General features: G+C 43.1%; 1 protein-coding gene across 1 annotated transcript; it reads left to right on the top strand.

Annotated features, from left to right (window-relative positions):
* The first annotated feature begins 323 nt into the window (after positions 1 to 323).
* LOC115597817 (endogenous retrovirus group K member 6 Gag polyprotein-like) lies at positions 324 to 2180 on the top strand. The gene has a single exon (XM_030444667.1). It carries the CDS (start codon positions 324 to 326, stop codon positions 2178 to 2180), a length of 1857 nt encoding a protein of 618 aa, XP_030300527.1.
* Positions 2181 to 18947: the final 16767 nt, after the last annotated feature.

The raw sequence follows: 18947 nt of genomic DNA, 5'->3' as shown, positions 1-18947 counted from the left end.
ATTGCCAGTGAGTGGGTGTGAGTCCACCTGTGCCTGATTAGCACAGGCCCCTAGTGGGCATGAGCAAGGCCGGGGGGCCAATAAAGGTGGGACACACCCACAGAACTTCGCCAGACCCAAGCTCACTCTAGAGCTAGCTTGGAGAGTGGCTGGTTGTGTTCTTAGCAGCAGGCTAACCTCGCTCTCCTCCCGCTACATCTGGTGGAGAATGCGGGCATAGACCCTCGGTCTAAGCCAAACACTTTCGTCAGAGCGAAGACCCGGCGTGAACAACAGCCCTATTCGGGTAAGAAAACTTCTTATTCTTTCTAATTATCACAAAAATGGGTTTGGCTACAAGCACCCCCTCCGAACAGGGATCAGCACACTCTGCAAGTGCTACCCGTATGCTTTTGAGGGAGGTCCGAGACCTACTAAACGAACTTCATGAGAAGGAGGCTCAGAAGAATATGAAAGGGGTGGAAGCCACCTGGAAAATGGTGATAAGCTCCCTAGAGGAGATAAAAAGGGAGGTAAGGATCACCATTACGGCCATAGACGAAGCACCGAAAAACGGCAGCCTCGTTAAGACACCACCCCCGGTGATAGAAGACGCCGTGGTTCCCTCGGCACCTCCACTGCCAACTGAGACGGAGGAAACCAAAAAGGCTTTTCCAATTCTGACAACTAACAGCTTTGCCGTTAAAGGAATGAGAGGGAAGATCCACCATACCGTGGCCGAATTCCTCTCCGACTTCGAACGTCAGAAGGAAAAAGCATCAGGAAGTGCAAACCCATCAATAAGCGAAAGAGAGACCCCCAACCCAGGAAGTAAGGGCAACGAGGCAACAACCATCCCATCAACCACCCCGGTGGGACCAGAATCGTCAATAAAAGCATTGCTAGAACAAACCGCCCAGACGATAAAGTCACTAGAAAAGCGAATATCAAACTTGGAGCAGAGGACCCCGTTTCAAACTTACAGGGAACCACCCCCCATCCTCGACGATGATGAGGAAACCACGCCTACGCCAATATTACCAAAGCAGAGCAGCCAGGGCACCCCCATGTCCCAACCCGGACGATGGTCCGGTATCATCCGTGACGCCATCATCGAGGGGGGCTGGGAGCCCAGTAACAAGGCGTTCCCTATTATCTATGACAACAATGGGCCGCCTAGTTACGAACAACACGGGTGGAAGACGCTCCAGCAGGCTAAAAAGACCTTAAGGGAAGAGGGGTTGAGATCGGAAAGCGGCCAAGCCATCCTGGATTGGCTATTTACAGCGGATACGAACTGTCCACTGGATTGCCGAAATTTGGCCAGATATCTGCTCACTCCATCCCAGCAGATCGTCTGGATAAAGGAATGGGAGCGACTGGCTCACATGGAGGCAATCCGCCCCCGAATAGCCGGCGACCCGTTAACAGGAATAACGGGCGAAATGCTGACAGGGGCAGGTCAGTACGCAGACATGCAAATCCAGTTGCAATTTCCACCGCCGATACATCACGCCGCAGCACGGCTGGCCCGACAAGCGTTCAATGTGGTCCCTGAACCCACCCCGCTTCCGTCGTTCACCGCGGTGAAGCAAGGAGTGAACGAGCCTTTCCAACACTTCGTGGATAGGCTATGGCAGGCGATTACGGCTCAGTCCGAACTAGGAGCCGAGCAAAGAGACGCAATGTTTAAACTCTTGGCCTTTGACAATGCTAATCCGAGAATGAAATCCTTATTCTCGACGCTGCCAAAAACAGCTGGGGTTTCAGATATGTTAGAGGTCGCGGCTAGAGCCACCCAAAATCAACAACACCAGGGGATGGCCAACGCCTTTGCCGCAGCCCTGGAACCCACCCAAAAACTACTCGCGGCAGTAGCACAGCGTCTGGGTGAACATAGGCAGTTTACTAGGAAAAAGAACAACCAAAGAAACCCCACCAACAATCGAAGAAACCCCGCCTCCCTCTGCCGACGTTGCGGAATATCGGGGCACTCCACAACGAGATGCTCGGCCACGGTTTGGTGCGACCGATGCCAAACGGACACCCACAGCACTGAATCGTGCTGGTCGGCAAAAAACTGGCGCGGCAGCGCGCAGGGCCCCCGCGCCGGGACACAAGTGGCAGGGCCAGCGCTCTACAACGACTCTCCGCTCCTGCCACAAGAGGGAGCCTTGGTTTCGACGTGCCCTGTTCAATAGATATGACGTTAATAACAACTCGAATTTACCAGCTACCAACTGGGATTCGCGGACCGATACATAAGGAAAATGGAACGATTGGGGCTCTACTGATAGGACGATCATCAACGGGTATGGCAGGACTCGTTGTGCTACCCGGAGTCATAGATGCCGACTCAACGGGGGAAATAATGGTGACTTGCTTCACATTAGCACCTCCCCTAGTAATCAAGGCTGGGACCAAGGTAGCACAACTAGTTCTCATCCCAAAAATAAATTTGGGAAAAAATACCCACACACTGCGGGGCGACCAAGGCTTTGGGTCATCAGGCAATACAGTAGTAAGCCTGGTTCAACAAATGAAAAGTAGACCCATTATAGTCATAAAAATGGTCGCAAAAAACGAAGGGAAAACGATTTCGGTGATGATGGATACGGGGGCCGACGTTACGATTATCAATCATAGCGTATGGCCCCATCACTGGAAATTGGTACAAGCCCGCGATGCTGTCCAAGGAGTGGGTGGTGGATCCACCCCTCAACAAGCCCTGGAGCCAATCCAACTCCATTTTCCAGAAGGACAAAAAATATCCGTGTGTCCGTATGTCCTAAACTTACCAGGACAACTCGGAGGTCTGATCGGGAGGGAGGTTCTGAGCCAGCTTGGAGCAGTTCTATCCATCCCCGAACCCACCCGACCCCTCCAGGATTTTCAATAAGGGCCACTGCGAAAGTGCCGCCGACACCCAGGCTAAAATGGAAGTCAGATATCCCTGTCTGGGTGGAGCAGTGGCCGTTACAAAAAGAGCGGCTTCAAATCGCAAAAGAATTGGTGAAAGAACAACTTGACGCAGGTCATATACAACCATCGGTCAGCCCGTGGAACACACCTATATTTGTGGTTCCCAAAAAATCGGGCAAATGGCGGTTAATTCAAGACCTACGTAAAGTCAACGACCAGATGTGGCCAATGGGCACCCTCCAACCCGGGATGCCCTTACTCACGATGCTACCTAGAGATTGGCACCTTCTGGTCCTTGACCTGAAAGACTGTTTTTTCAACATTCCTCTACACCCCGAAGACGCAGCGCGATTCGCGTTCACAGTTCCTTCAATCAACAAAAGTGAACCTGCGAAAAGGTACGAATGGGTTGTCCTGCCACAGGGGATGAAAAATTCCCCGACGATATGCCAGATGTACGTGGCCTGGGCATTATCACCAATCCGCAATGAGATGCCAGATACATTAATATATCACTATATGGACGACATACTGTTTTGCCAAAAAGCCCCATTCCCCGAAGACTTCAGTCAAACAGTGACCAACCGACTAAAGACCAAAGGATTAATAGTGGCTCCAGAAAAAGTGCAAACGAAATCACCTTGGAGCTACTTGGGGTGGAAAGTCACCCACGCGATGGTAAGACCTCAAAAACTGGAAGTAATAAGTTCAATCAAAACTTTGAACGATGCTCAAAAATTAGTGGGTGAACTCCAATGGGTCCGACCCATAATAGGTCTTACCAATACAGATATCCACCCCTTCTTGTCACTGTTACGGGGCACGCATCCAGGTACGTTAGTACACTGGACAGACAACCACACTAAGGCTTTAAAGCAGGTCGTCCATAAACTGGCAACCAGCTACGCGGATCGGCGGGATGCCGCACAACCCATTGGGATCTGGGTATGCAACCATCCATCATACCCATTCGCGCTACTACTCCAGGACTTCTGCTGGAATAAGGAAAATGGGGAATATTCTCACGCCACCAAAAAACGTCAACATAAGCAGAGGTCCCCAACTTCGGACTCTATAGCCATCTTGGAGTGGCTATTCACACCACACACTCCACAGAAGGGTGTTTGGCAGCAGACCGAAATAATAGCACTTCTGATACGGAAAGGACGGCAGCGTTGTTTAGAAGTAGACGGTCAGGAGCCAGGATGGATTAGCATCCCCATAAAAACAGCTGATTTCGACTGGCTATTACAACGCTCCGAGCCTCTACAACTGGCACTATTCGGTTATTCTGGGGAAGTCCGCCACGGAGGCCCAAGACATAAACGTCTGCAAGCGATCAGCCAGTTCCAGTGGATCGAACGTCCATCGGTTTCAGAACGCCCAGTGTCTGGCATTACGGTATTCACCGATGCCGGAAAAAGATCAAAAACGGCCGCCTGCGTATGGCAAGACAAAGGTCGGTGGAAACATCATCTGATTCCAGGCACTGCGGAAGACAATCTACAAACGCTGGAACTACTGGCCATCATTTGGGCTCTCACACAGTGGCAACGGGCTCCCCTCAACATAGTCTCCGACTCACAATATGCAGTCGGAGTGGCAAACCGTATTGAAGATGCTATTATTAAACCAGTACGGAACAAGCGTCTGCTAGAACTCTTTTACATGTTACAACGAGCACTAAAAGTCCGAACAGAGCCCTGCTGTATCCTTCATATTCGAAGTCATAAAACATCCCTGGGACTGGGTGAGGGAAATGCAAAGGCTGACTCCCTGGTCAGCCTAGGGATTCAGAGCCCGGTGAGCCAGTTTGCAAAGGCTCGGGACAGCCACTCCCTATTTCATCAAAACGCCAGGGCATTAAAGCGCATGTTCTCTATACCATGGGAGGATGCTAAAGGAATTGTTAGAGCCTGCCCCCAGTGCGCGCAATTTGGCCCGGCCCTGGGTATGGGAGTAAACCCGCGTGGATTGCAAGCTGGCGAGACGTGGCAAATGGACGTCACCCATGTCCCAGAATTTGGACGATTAAAGTATGTCCATGTAACAGTGGACACCTTCTCCGGAATGATTTGGGCAACAGCTCAAACGGGGGAGAAAGCTCTACATGTGGTCCGTCATTTAACAAACTGTTTTGCTGTCATGGGGGTCCCCCAAGTAGTAAAAACCGACAACGCACCCGCCTATACAGGTGGGAAAGTCCAACAATTCTTTGCTACTTGGGGGGTAAAGCACATCACGGGAATCCCCCATTCGTCTTCAGGCCAAGCGATCGTAGAAAGAGCTCATCGCACCCTGAAGACATATCTACAGAAACAGAAGGACAGCAAGGAGACGGACCCACAGATGCGGCTGGGCAAGGTACTTTTCACACTAAATTTTCTTAGCCCAAGCCGCGACTCAGAGCAACCCCCCGTGCTGTTGCACTACTCTTCACAAAAGATCAATCGTATGCCGAACGTACAGATCTATTATAAAGATCCTTCAACAGGCCAGTGGCTAGGGCCAAAACCACTGTTGTTCACCGGGAGGGGTTATAGTTGCGTATCCACAGACCACGGACCCCTCTGGGTGCCCAGTAAGTGGACGCGCCCTGCCACAAATAGACCCCCAAGGAACAACCAACATACCTAATTCATGACTTTTGATTATACCCCCCCCCCTTTTTTTTCAACAAAACAAAACAAAACAAAACCACAAAAAAAAAAAAAAAAAAGAAAAAAAAAAAAAAAAAAAACCAAAAAAAAACCACAAAAAAAAAAAAAAAAAAAAAAAAAAAAAAAAAAAAAAAAAAAAAAAAAAAAAAAAGGGGGGGGGAAATGTAGAGAAACAAGATAAATCAGGTGCCTTGAATTGCCAGTGAGTGGGTGTGAGTCCACCTGTGCCTGATTAGCACAGGCCCCTACTGGGCATGAGCAAGGCCGGGGGGCCAATAAAGGTGGGACACACCCACAGAACTTCGCCAGACCCAAGCTCACTCTAGAGCTAGCTTGGAGAGTGGCTGGTTGTGTTCTTAGCAGCAGGCTAACCTCGCTCTCCTCCCGCTACACCCTTCCCCATGCTCTTCTCTGCCTTTGTCTAGCCCTCATCCTTCAGACCTCACAGGGAACCAGAGGAACCACTATGTTAGCATATGTGCAGACATCAACCTCACTTTTTTGGCCATTCCACATAGATACTCATTTTCAAACCTTTCACTGCTTTCCTTTCCCAGTGTATCAGTGTCTTGTGTTTTTCTAATACATTTCACTCAGGTATCACTTTCTGTTCCAGCTCCACAATGGTGGCACCTGAGACATTTTTCTGTTTGCTGTGTTTTAACAAAGTTAGATCGTGTCTAACTTCGTGTTGCATCAACTTCTCAAAGAATTGTAAAATCTAATTGCTGCTGCTCTATGCCCCATCTTCCTTGATCAGATCTTTACAAAGGCCATGTCTAACATAGTCATCCCTCCTGTCAAATATATATGAATATGGATAGTAACAGTGTTGTGTTGTCTAAGTGTTATATTGCAGAAAAACTAATTTCAGGATGATTCTGCATCTGTTAGGGTTAGCATTTCCCTTTATACTAAAACCCATAAACTGGATGTCATTACATTGTTGAAGATTTGCATAGTGGACAGGAATTGGGTTTTTTTATCCTTTGTTCACAGTTGTAGGGTGTCCCTTTCGGAAGGTTAGGTCAGGTGCAGCCCCTTGGAGGGTAAAGCAGATGGTTCCTGTCCATCCAGCAGCTGGGAATACGTGGGTGGAAAACCTTTGCAAGACAGCTGAGCCTGGCATGTAGAAGAATTATAGCACAGAGCTGGGAGCCTGCAGCTTAGAAGAAGCAGACAGACAGACTGAACTCAGAAGCTGGTAGAAAGGACTTCCTAGGGATAAGTCAAGACTGTCACAAATCTAAAACATCAACAAGTTGACCAAAACCACACCTGTAACTGAGAAAGACATCTTTAGGAGCACTTTTTTCTATCCTGCTTGAATTGGCCATTTTTAGTTTTTTTCTATTCAATATTCTAGTTTTGGTTCAAGCTCTAACAAAACATTGCTTTCTGAGTTTTAAAGTCTTTTGGTCTTCTTTGGGGATCTCATTATAATGAAAAGTTCCAGGCAGTTCCATTGCAAAACTTTAGTTGATTTTCTCTTCTGTCACAGCTAGGTAGTCAGGAGACACTAAAAATCTCCCTGGCTTATATGATTCAAAGTGATGCTAACAATGAATTACTTCAGTGCAACAAAAGACAGAATTTGGTGAAATTCAGTACTTGTACAATTTGCATAACTTAGTTATACTGCCGTACAAAGACTACGTGGACTCTATTCAAAAATCTGCAACAAGTAGTAATTACAGCAGTACTGCTTTTGTACTTTCTTATCTGTTTGCCATTTGAAAGTTTCTGCACTGGGTACCTCATGGAGTTTTAGATCAATAGTTCATATTCTTCTCTAGATCACCAGCCCTTCAAGGATGGCAGTAGCAGCCATCACTGTCTTCTTGCCTAATAACTAAGTGTAGGTAAACATGACCCAGCTAGGCATTGCCTACTTGTTATTCATTGTGCCTTCAGACTGCAAGTTTGAACCTGATTTGGAGGTCTCGGATCCTGCAGTGTTTATTTAATTTCCTGGTATTCGATTGCCAGCTGCCTGGCTTTCATATAATTCTTGACTGTGGTTGTTGGTGCCAATGGTCCAGCCACCACCAAACCCATCTTCTTTCCATGCAGATCGGTGTGTCCTCACATGTGTCAGGATCTTGTCATGTCACTCTGAGCTGCACGTTTCACAGGCTAGTAGGTGATAGCTAGATTTAAACAAGTAATAACAACAGCAATAAAAATAAAAACAACCATAGAGTCATAATATCATAATATGGATAGAGTTGGAAGGGACCTTGAAGGTCTAGTTCCAGTCCCCGTGCTATGGGCAGGGACACCTAACACTAGGTCAGGTTGCTCAAGGTCCCTTCCAACCTGGCCTTGAACACTTCCAGGGAGAAGGCATCCACAGCTTCCCTGGACAACCTTTTCCAGTGTCTCACCCCCCTCAGAAGAAAGAATTTTTCCCTGATGTCTAACCTAAATCCCCCCCTTCAAGTTTTAAACTATTTCCCCTTGTCCTCTCACTGCTCACCTGTATAAAAATCCCTACTCCAGCTTTCCTATAGGCTCCCTTCAGGTATTGGAAAGCCACTGCAAGGTCACGTCAGAACCTCCTCCAGGCTGAACATCCCCACCTTCCTCAGCCTATCTTCAGTGGAGAGGTGCTCCAATCTGCTGATCGTTTTAGTGTCTCTTCTCTGGACATGTTCAAGGAGCTCTATGTTTTTCTTATACTGGGGACTCCAGAATGAGAACAGAACTCGAGGTGGGGTCCCATAAGAGCAGAGGAGAGAGTTAGGATCTCCTGCCCTGACCTACTGTCTGTGGTTCTTTTGATGCAGCCCAGGACACAGGTGGCTTTCTGGGCTGCAAGCACACACTGATGGCTCATGTTAAGCTTCTGCTCCACCATCACCTCCAAGTGCTTTGCCCCAGGGCTGTGCTCAATCATTTCTTCTCTCAGCCTGTATTGATGCAGGGGATTGCCTTGATTGAGGTGTGGAACCTTGCATTTGGCCTTGTTGAACTTCATGCAGTTTTCACGAGCCCACTTCTCAACCTTCCTAGGTCCCTCTGGATGGCATCCCTTCCCTCCAGTGTGTTGACTTCATCATACAATATGGTGTAATAATAACACTCGGTAGAAGTTTTGTTTTTTCATAAAACACAGTGAAACTTCCCCACCTGGTTCATCATTAGAATATGTATAAAACATACACAGAGTCTTTTCAAAATAATATTCATTTCATTATGCACAAGTTTTTCTTCCCTCTTTGGGACCTAGTCCTAATGTGTAGTTGCTGAATTGCTGAAAGGAAGATCAGTTTCTCAGACTGAGAAGCCATCCCTTATGGGCTGACTACCTTCTAATGTGCTAGTGAGAAAAAGAAATGACCAGCCTTGAAATAATTAAACCAGAGTTTAGTGCTCAACAACTGGAAAAAAAGTTGATCCACACAGTCTTTGCAAACATCTGGTAAAGAAACAATTGCAATGATGCAAAAGTGGGAAATTATAGCAGCAATGATAATATCCAGGTGGCTCATCTAAAAATGATATGTTTGCAGTCTGCTCTTATTTGAAGCAGCCCTTAAGTGGAGGAAAAATATTCCAATCTAGGGATTCTGAGGAATAAAAGCAGCAAATGTGCCATCTCTGGAAACAAAACAAAAACTAAACAAGCAAGCTCACCTACAGAATAAAGGGACATAATAGGTAGATTCAAACATATATACATGCATACATACACATGTACATACAAATACATGTGGCTATGTTTCTTCATGAGAATCAGCTATAGTGATGCGTCAGTGGCATGTAATGTATCAATGAAATCCTATTGATATATGTGCTGAGAAGCATTACAAGATGAACTGTGTGATGAGTTTGGAAATATCCATAACTTTGGTTTGAAATATGAATACTTTGTGAGGTTTTCTTTAATATGCAAAATCTATGAAGAGTTGTTCTGGTTTAAATCAAAGTGCTAGTCCAGTATTTTGTCCCAGTAGTGGCCATTAAGTTGACTCCTATAGAGAGTTCAAAAGAACATGGGAGGCACGTGATATTTCCCCTCATGTTCACCCAGCCCCCAGCAATTTGGAGCTTTCCTGAGCTTGATAACCTTCAGTGGGGTTTTATTCTAAACACTTGTTCAGCCTCTCCTGGCACCCATGTAAATTTTTTGGCATCCAAAATAACTTTTGAAAAGGAGGCTGAGGACTAGGCTGCATTCTGTGTGAAGAACAACCTCCTCTGGTTTTTTTGCATCAAGTTCCTATCAATTTTGTTTCATGACCCCAGCTACATCAGCGATGCACAATACTGTTATAAATTTTTATATATACATATATACCTATGTATTTACAATGATGTTCTCTTTCTTTAAAAAGCCTGACTTGATTGAAATTCTCAGGAGAAATGGGAGATAGGTCCTGTGCGTTTCTAGTGCCAAAATGTTTTACTCTGCTGTGTGTGACAGAAAGGAGGTTGCAAGCATAGAGCTGGGACCCTGCAGATCATTCAGGTAGCAGGTACAGAAGTCCTCCTGAAAAACCTCTTGAGGTCAAGGAGTTGCTAGGCAGATTTTGCTGCAGTTCAGAGAGTTCCTGAATTGTCACTGAAAGTAGGTTTGGGGAAACGACTCACCTGCAAGGACACAGTGGGAAGGAGGAGTTATTTATGAACCTTTTAATTGTTGATATTTATACTGCAACTGGCACAGTCACTTCAGCTTTTCTCCCTTTTAAAACGTTAAGGATCTTAGTTAATATTACAGCAAGACCTAGCCTCTTGGACTTTAAAACTTTTTTATCAGAGGAAGGGGGAGTTCATTGGAGATGAAAGCCTGAGCAGAGCCATCTCAAAGCTCTGGTCTATGTCCATTTTCTTAATAAAGTTTATTAGTTGTACTCTATCCTGCTTTACAGGAAATTGCCCAGTGTTCCCCACAAGGAGATCCATGATGCTTGTTGCTTATAGCTTTTTCTTATGCTATCTCTGTGAAAATTTGGTCACATTAACCAATCTATAAGCATTTTTAAAAGGCCAGGGCTACAATCAGGGAATATTAGGACTCTTCCAAAGACTCTCTTTTTATGAACTATGCCTCTTCTTGAGGTTGAGCATAAATTCCCCAGATTTTCATTCCTCCATTAATGAATCTGAGTTGCTGATTGAAGATTAGAAGTGGGGTTTTTTTGTCTGCCTTCTTTATGGTAGCCTTTTCTTTTATAAAAATAATGCAACTATTTTTATGATTTGTATAGCCCAGCAGGCAATTTCTGTCTAGAGGCAAAATAATCCTTCTCATCTGCAATCCAAAAATTCATGTAAGTATCACTGATGACATTTAAACGTGGCATAAATATTTGAAGTGAAAAACAATGCTTGGTTGTATAGATGGGAAAATATTTTTGTGCAATAGGAATATAAATCGAAAAGTGGTTCAAAACTGTGCTAGCACTAACAGATCTAAACCTACCTTTTACCAACTTATCTTTAACACTTTTATCTAGATAAGTAATATCAAAGTGACAGCCTTTATATTTTCTCTTTTTCATCTATTACTACGTATTTTTCCTCTGTTACCAAGCTTTCTAAAAGTTTAGAAAGCTTTCCTGCTTTATTTCGCTGAAACCACAGCTACTCTTCTCTAAGTTTGCCACTTTCTTGGCTGCCTGTTCTTCTATAAAATAAAGGGTAGTGAGTATTCTGTATCCTACGTGTATTCAGCCCTAGCATTCTGGAAACAATTCCAGCCTTTCTGTTTTCAAGACTATGTCTCACCTTTATTCCTCATCAGATCCATGCACTCTGGGAACAATCTCTGCAGTGTATCATTGCTATAGCTTTCCTCGTGCTTGTTTTCTCTTCAGGCCTTTCACTGGGACTTCAGATATCACACCCACTTGTGAGATCTCCTGAGTGTTGAAGCTTTCAGGTATTATACTAGTCAGTAGATGTGACTTTGTTTTGAGCAGTTCCTACAAATAACTAATCAATTTCCTTACATGCAGGTACCTTTTTTCTCCTTAGGTACTGTCAGTGAGGCTGTTCTCTAATGGCTTTATTTCTTTGCAGGGAGGGCAGCTCTGCCAAATGCAGGTTAGTGCTCAGTCCTGTGCTTCTCTCTGTCTGATTCATAGTCTTTGTTCTAGGCTGGAAACAATGTTGCTTCTTTCAAGTTAGCTTTTATTCTGCGTGTTTCTAGGTTTTATTTTATTTTGTTCTAAAAACTAGTCCACTGCGACACCAAGGAGGAGAAAAAAGAGAAATCAAAACTAGCAATCTGATCTGAGTACATTCTGCAGGCTGGAATATTTCAGTTGCTTGTTCTGTTATCTTTAAGCCTATTTTCAGAAGTATTTTTTATCTCTCTTCCATGTCTCTGAGGCCTGTTACAATCTGATTTTACATTAGAGACTGTACAAACCCTCCAAACAGTGTGTCTCACTTGCTAGAGTGAAGTCTGATATAAATGCTTCAAAAAATTTTCCCTTTTTGATTTCATGTATGAGCCAATTATCTTGCAAACAAGTCACTCTTCCTAGGAGTGGAGGGTTTTCTTTATCTGTGTCATGGCTTGTTCTCTTTCACTAAGTTTTAGCCTGGTGAGGGAAACATGTGTCCTGGATCCTGTAAATATAATTTCTTTGGCCCCAATATACTAACATAGATACAGGCCTTCATCTCACTATGTCTTTCCATAGTTTCTTCTCCTTTTAGAAGACAACAAATTCTTGCCTAAATGACTTCCAAGAGTCTGTTCTATCTGTGGCAAATGCTAGATGCATTAGTATGCTAATAAGCTGTCCTATTTTTTCATTTGACACCTTTTATCTCTTTTCATGATGCTTTTCCTCCTCCACCACTGAGCATGCTGGTTAGTAATTATTGGGGGAATTTTATAAACAGGTAATGTCAAACCATGAAAGTAATATTAGCTGAGGCTGGAACTAGGGTCAGAGACTGGGCTGCATCTGCTTTGTGTGTGGATTTGTGTGTAACTCTCAAATTGGGTTCGGAGAGGATGGATTACTTTATCAAAACCACTGACATCCCAAACCAGGCAATTCAGTGGACTCAAGAGCAAAGGCATTAATGATTGCACTAATTCACAGTCAAATAGTGTGTTAAGATCTGTCCAAGATCTGTAATTAGGTCACTGTGAGGGATGGAGATGGAGAACCTCATCTTATCCAGTGAACCCCATTATAGCCCTCTTTCAGCCACGTTTAAAATATGACTCTTTTTTCAATAAGTGAATAGGGGATTAGGCAGAGTTAGGAGACATTCACTCCTCCTTAGAAATGATTAAAAAAAAAACAAAACAAAAAAGAAAAATTAAAAGAATCAAAAAGAAGGTTGTTTTTTTTTCCCTGAACAGATATTAACCATTATCTGCATAACCATGATCAGCACAATGGCTTTGATGAGACTCAGCCCACACAGTTTGTTCCTCCAGAGCAGACTGAGTTTTCTGCCAACCATTCTATATTCATTACATCCCAACCTAATAAAAAAGTCAGAATGAACTCTCATGATTGATGCAAATAAAGCCAAATGTTGCTACGGAAGAAATAAGATTTCAGTCATTATCAGTCACTATTATTCTGCTGAGAGGGAATATTCTCAGCAAACCTTATGCATAATATACCTAAGAAACAATGTTTGCCTCTTTTTTTTGCTTTTTTTTTTTTTTTTTTTTTCATAGAGCTGATGAGGACCAATACAATGCTTACACCTTATAAAGCATCCTTCAGAAACTCTGTCCAGAGTGCCATGTGACATAAATTATTTTGTAGCATGTACTGCTCACTTCCACTGTCAGTGTACCATCTCCATGGGTGGTTCAGCTGGATTTTCTTTATAAATTCTAACAGAAATACCTAAGATTTTTAGATGGCTCTGTAGAGGTCAGCTCCAGTTCAAGCAGGGTTCATACTACCAGTGGAAACTAAAACATATGCCTGTGTGGTTTGAGCAAAAATAAGGTTAAGGTAACTCTAGAAGCTAGAAGCCTCTAATTCAATCCCAAAACACGCTGTCAACTGTTTTATACATGCCTGTAGGTTTAACATTGGTCTGGAAAGATTTGACCAGAGGGAGAGAGATATCTGCTAACACTGTTGCTAACACATTGCCTTACTCATGGGTTATTTCACTTTGTAGTTTATTATCAGTGAAGCAGATAGCACTGCCTTTTGTTCAAACTGGTGGATGTTGCCCTTGAAACTCCCCACAGTTTCTTATAACTTTGTAAAGCTTTTAATTAGTTACATTTAAATTTTTCTTTTTGATAAGGTTCCAGCTCTGGTTTTAGGGTTTATTTAGGCATTTATTTCCATACATTCCATCTGTTTTGAAGAATAATGCTGGTGTAGGTTGTTTCTGGAGACATTTAAAAAAAGACTGGATGTGGCACTCAGTGCCATGGTCTAGCAACTGCTCTGGTGGGTCAAGGGTTGGACTAGATGATCTCTGAGGTCCCTTCCAACCCGGCTAATTCTATGATTCTATGATTCTATGAAAACTATACTTGAGAGTAATTTCCTTTTCCTCATTACCTGAAGCAAGGTCAGGACGTTTCAGAGAGGTACATGTTGTATTTTTATATGGTGTAGGATGTTTAAAAATTACCATCTAAACATGGTTATTGCTAATAAGTAAAATTCCCCAAACTTCCCATCTATGGTGAACACAATCCAGAGTGTGATGCTGTACAATGTTTGCTGGCAAGTACTGATGTAAGCAGCAGTCTGTCTGCTTTGCTTGGCCATCTGGACAATGAGTAACAAGATTGTATCAGAGCTCTCCATGCCATTCTGCTGGCCCTCAGAAGAAAAAGCTGCTTCACCCAGAAGCAAGGGAAGAAGAAAACGAGCCTGTGGAGAACAGTGGAGTTTGTCCAGGAAGCTCCTTAAGAAAGAGAAAGAGGGGAGAAAGCTGGCAAGCAGTAGAAAAATAAGGAATCACAAGTGGGATGGGTACAAAGTCTGGGAATGACAACCAACAGAGCTGGATGAAGAAGGTGAAGGAAGCTGGAAAATAAATATCATGAGTTCTTAGGATGCAGTGAGGAAAATGGAAGTTGGTAGAAAAGAAACAGGAAAAACTTTTAAAATAGACCTTATTTTAAAATAGACTTTATATGTGTATGTTAAAGTACCTTCTGACATTTGTAAGACCTAGGCTTTCCCATTTGTAGGAAATTCTGAAAATTCATGATTGAGGAAGGATGGAATATTCTGGAAAGGCAAAGGAAACCAAATAATTTAAAAAATAATAAATCACTTTTAATTCTGGAAAAAAGTCAACTCAGGTGACAAGCTCCTCACTCATAAAGTTCAAAAAGCTGCACATACTTTTTGACATTTTTCTCTTTAAACACTGTTACACCATAAAAGAAAATACATCTAAACAAAGTGACTTTGGATTACAGATGTAATAATATTATTCTGAAACAAGGGTAATGCAACATTTTGTAGTTAAGAAAAAGAAAATAATTCAAAGCACTTGAATCAGTACATTCTTCAAAATTATTTGCTTTCAGTGCATCGCTGATTTACACAGCCAAAAATAATCATATAGGAAAGTATTGACTGGCTTTTGATTCAATTTTCAGTCTCCTGGCAGTGTGCAATTTTTCATGAATTGAAAAATTCCTTCTTCAATTCCTTTTCTGTAGGATACCAGCCACCAAACTTGGAAGACACACAGGATTTGGAAGAGGTGCAGTTAATGAAAAAAGATGTTTCAGAAAGAAGATGCAGGAAAACGCACCGCAGAAAGAAGATCATATAAATAAGGTATTTCACTGGTGGTCTTTTTACTGCTTTTTCTGCATTTTATGGATATCTGATTCAATGCCTCGGGGTCTCGTTTGCAGAAATAGTGATAACTTTCAAATGCTGTTGAAATCCATGGAAACTGTCTTTTGATACGCTACCTGCTACATACAGTAAATCCTTTAAAAATAAAAGAGGTCCAAAGTATTTCAAACAGAGCAACGAGAATTAGTGGGTATTTTTTACCTTAATCTCTCTATGTCAAACAGAGATACTGATACAGAGATGCTAATGGGTGGCAAATGTGGTATCTCTTATTTCTGGAGTGCTGAACTGTACAATTTCTGTGGTTTTCTTTCATTGCACATTTTTTCTGGACTAAGTATGAAAGAGTAATTGCTTTCTTTCTACGATCACACTTCTGTGGAATAAAGTCATGTGAACAATCTGGAGCCTCTCACAGAGGAGACTTGAAAAATATTTTTAAACTACTGAACTCAGGTCACTTAATCTTTCTCACTTACTGCAGTGTATTGAATTTTTGAGACCAAACAGGGTAGGCTTCAGCTAGCTTTATAGTCCTGGCTGTTTATAGAGAACTTATCTAAAAATAAAAATAAGAAAAAGGAAAAGAAAAAGTAATGCAATATAGATATTTCTCAAATTTACCGTAAAATGAATAACTTTAGAGGAATACTAAGAATATGTATGTGAATCTATTGTATAATTCCTAACCATTATCCTTGAATTGATAACATTTATGACTTCTGTTCTCCACTTAGGTGTATACATGCATAAAAGTAAAATTGCAAGAGTTCTGTGCATAAAATATTTAACTTAAATATGAAAGGAGAACCTTTCAGACATCTAACAATGGGAAAATAGAACCTAGTCTCTCAGAAAATGTAAACCTAAAATATGAGAAAACATTTCAGCATTGTATTTCCCCCAAAATAAAAGCTTCTGCGAGCTGATAAAAACCATAAATTATACAAAATGCTGTTGCCATAATTTTTATTCTTATTCTATCTGTGTCATGCATTAAGAATATCAATAATGACTCTGAAATTGTTAGAAGCAAAGTTAATTTGTGTTTATCAGGCTTCTCAGTTGCACAAATTGCTGTGAGATACATCTTAAAACTTTTCCAATTACAGTCTGTTTTTTCTACAGTAAGCAATGAAAAGGGAGGCTTGATTGCTTCTGACTTAGTTCCAATTCCTTATCTTTTTCTTCTGCTGTATCTTTGTGGCTGCCTTTGAAAAAATTCTTTTGGATTTGTGTCAGCACTCCAGCTACCATGTAAAGATCAGTAATAACTCAGAGGAGCTGCGTTACCTGGAGCAGCAGTAAGGGCCTGTTCTTTATCACCCATCAGCTAGGAGGGGATGGAGGAGGGGACACTTTACCCTCAAAGCGTTTACCTCTCTCAGCACTTTGATGCACAGTGCTACCGAATGCTCTGTGTAGTGTAACAAGGCAACCAGGTGCCACTAATTGCCAGGTAGTGGGCATGAGCTTGTGTTAAGCCCACCTGTGCCTGATTAGGGCAGGCCCCAACTGCGCATGAACAGGATTAGGGGGCCAATAAAAGGTGAGGCCTGAGACACAGGCTCAGCTCAGTCCCGAGCAAGCCAGCAGAGAGGTCAGTTGCTCTTGGAGCAACAGCACCTATCCGGGCTAGTCAACTCTGAGAGCCATAGGCTTAGAGCATTGCTCGTGAGTCTCTGCTGGAACACCTGGTTGGACCTTGAAGCGCCATTCCCTAAGAGAGGTTCGTCTTGCTACAGCTCCACCCAACATCTCCAGGGCTGCCTGGTGTTGCAGCACAGTTGGAGAGCTGCACAGACTCTTAGTCCTTTTCCATGTGGTGCAGCCACCATGATTCATAGAATGGGAGGACAACATCCATCCACCTTTGCTCATACGTCCTGCACCCCTGGTAAAAGCACACATGAGCACCCTTGATTTATCTCATCCACCACTGAATTGTTCAGACACTTCTCTAGGGACACCATTTGTTGCTGTTTTTTTGTTTGCTTATCCTATGACTTTTGCAAGAATTCAGAGACACGCCCTTATTTTGGAAGAGGACATTCCCTGCAGCCAAAGCAAAGGCAGAGTGTACAGGTGAAAAATGGACCAAGTGATTAAATGACTTGTGTACAGTCTCAAAATAAGTCAGGGGCTGGGACAGAATCAAGGTTGTCCAACAGCTGTCAGAAACACCGCAGTGGACAACACTCAGATGAATATAATCAAAGTATTGCTGTTTATTGGGAGTAGTGGTAGCCCTTGTATACAGTCAGGCTGATAACATATATAAGCATATTGCTGATTGATACAGCACATTCCTCATATGCCACAGGGCACTATCTAACTGGTTAAATACAACTGTTTATGTGCTGTCTATACGATGCTTTCCCATCCTGTTATTCTTTTCTGCTGCCAGCTCCCTCATCTTTTGCCTGTAGCTGATCTTTTAGTAACCTTGCAGCTGGGCCTAAAGGCCCTCAGCTCACTCTGGCTAAAGCTAAATGGTCAGGATTGTTCACATGTCCACTTTCTTCCAAAAACTCTCCCAACAAAGAACTATGACTTTATTTACTCTCACAGCACTCCACCACTGGCTAGTTTCATAAGATTTTGATTTCTTTGTCCTTTCATAGAATCATAGAATTGGCTGGGTTGGAAGGGACCTCAGAGATCATCGAGTCCAACCCTTGAACCACCGTTGCGGTTGCTAGACCATGGCACTGAGTGCCACATCCAGTCTCTTTTTAAATATCTCCAGGGACGGAGAATCTACCACCTCACCGGGCAGTCCATTCCATAGCCTAATCACCCTCTCCGTAAAGACATTCTTTCTTATGAGAAACTACAGTGAAGCAAAACAAAGACAGCTGAATGAGTGTATCTGAGAACTAAAAGAAGTTTGTTAGGGCTGTCTGCTATGTTGATACAACACTTACTGCAGTTGTTTCCAAGGAAGAGTCTGTTTGCAGAGTGTGGCAGCAACAGATGCTGCAAGACGGAGCAATGTAGGTTTGGCCACTGTGGTTGGAAGTTTTTCAGAAAGTAAGCACTGGCACAAGATATAGGGTGCTTCTCTGAGGGACAGACTTGAGATATTTTGTTCCCATTTTGGGAGAGGAGACGGATTTATCGTTCTCTGTGAGATGCTCAGTGCAGTTAAAATTTTCTTCCCTTAGGACACTGCCCATACAACAGGAAACAAAGTCCCAGCTGACAGACAGACTGCTTCAGTCCATGCTAAGACCCACTGACAGCATCCTAGCAATGCCAGGGAGGTATAAAGAGGTTTTTTTCAGGTACACTCTGAGGTCAGCTGACAGATGCAGCAGAACATAAAACAACCTCAGGGCAAGAGAGAATTAAGGCCTTTACCTCTGCCCACAACAATCCCTTCATGACTCATTTTTCATCTCTCACTTCCTTTTGGAGAGCTTTCATGTGCTCATATGATTCTGGAAAAAAAAATGTGAAGGCTCTGTAAGAAAAAGAGGAGCTTGTAGGCGTTTCACTGTGAAAAAAAAGACAACTGGTTAAGACCAAGTCATTTTCTGTTTGTGGAACTGAGCTGGAGCTGGTCACTAAGATGAATCTGTATTACATTTATAAGGAAAAC

The sequence above is a fragment of the Calypte anna genome, chromosome 2, assembly GCF_003957555.1.
Source record: "Calypte anna isolate BGI_N300 chromosome 2, bCalAnn1_v1.p, whole genome shotgun sequence".
Classification (NCBI taxonomy): domain Eukaryota; kingdom Metazoa; phylum Chordata; class Aves; order Apodiformes; family Trochilidae; genus Calypte; species Calypte anna.
This window is presented reverse-complemented; position numbering and strand designations above follow the sequence as displayed.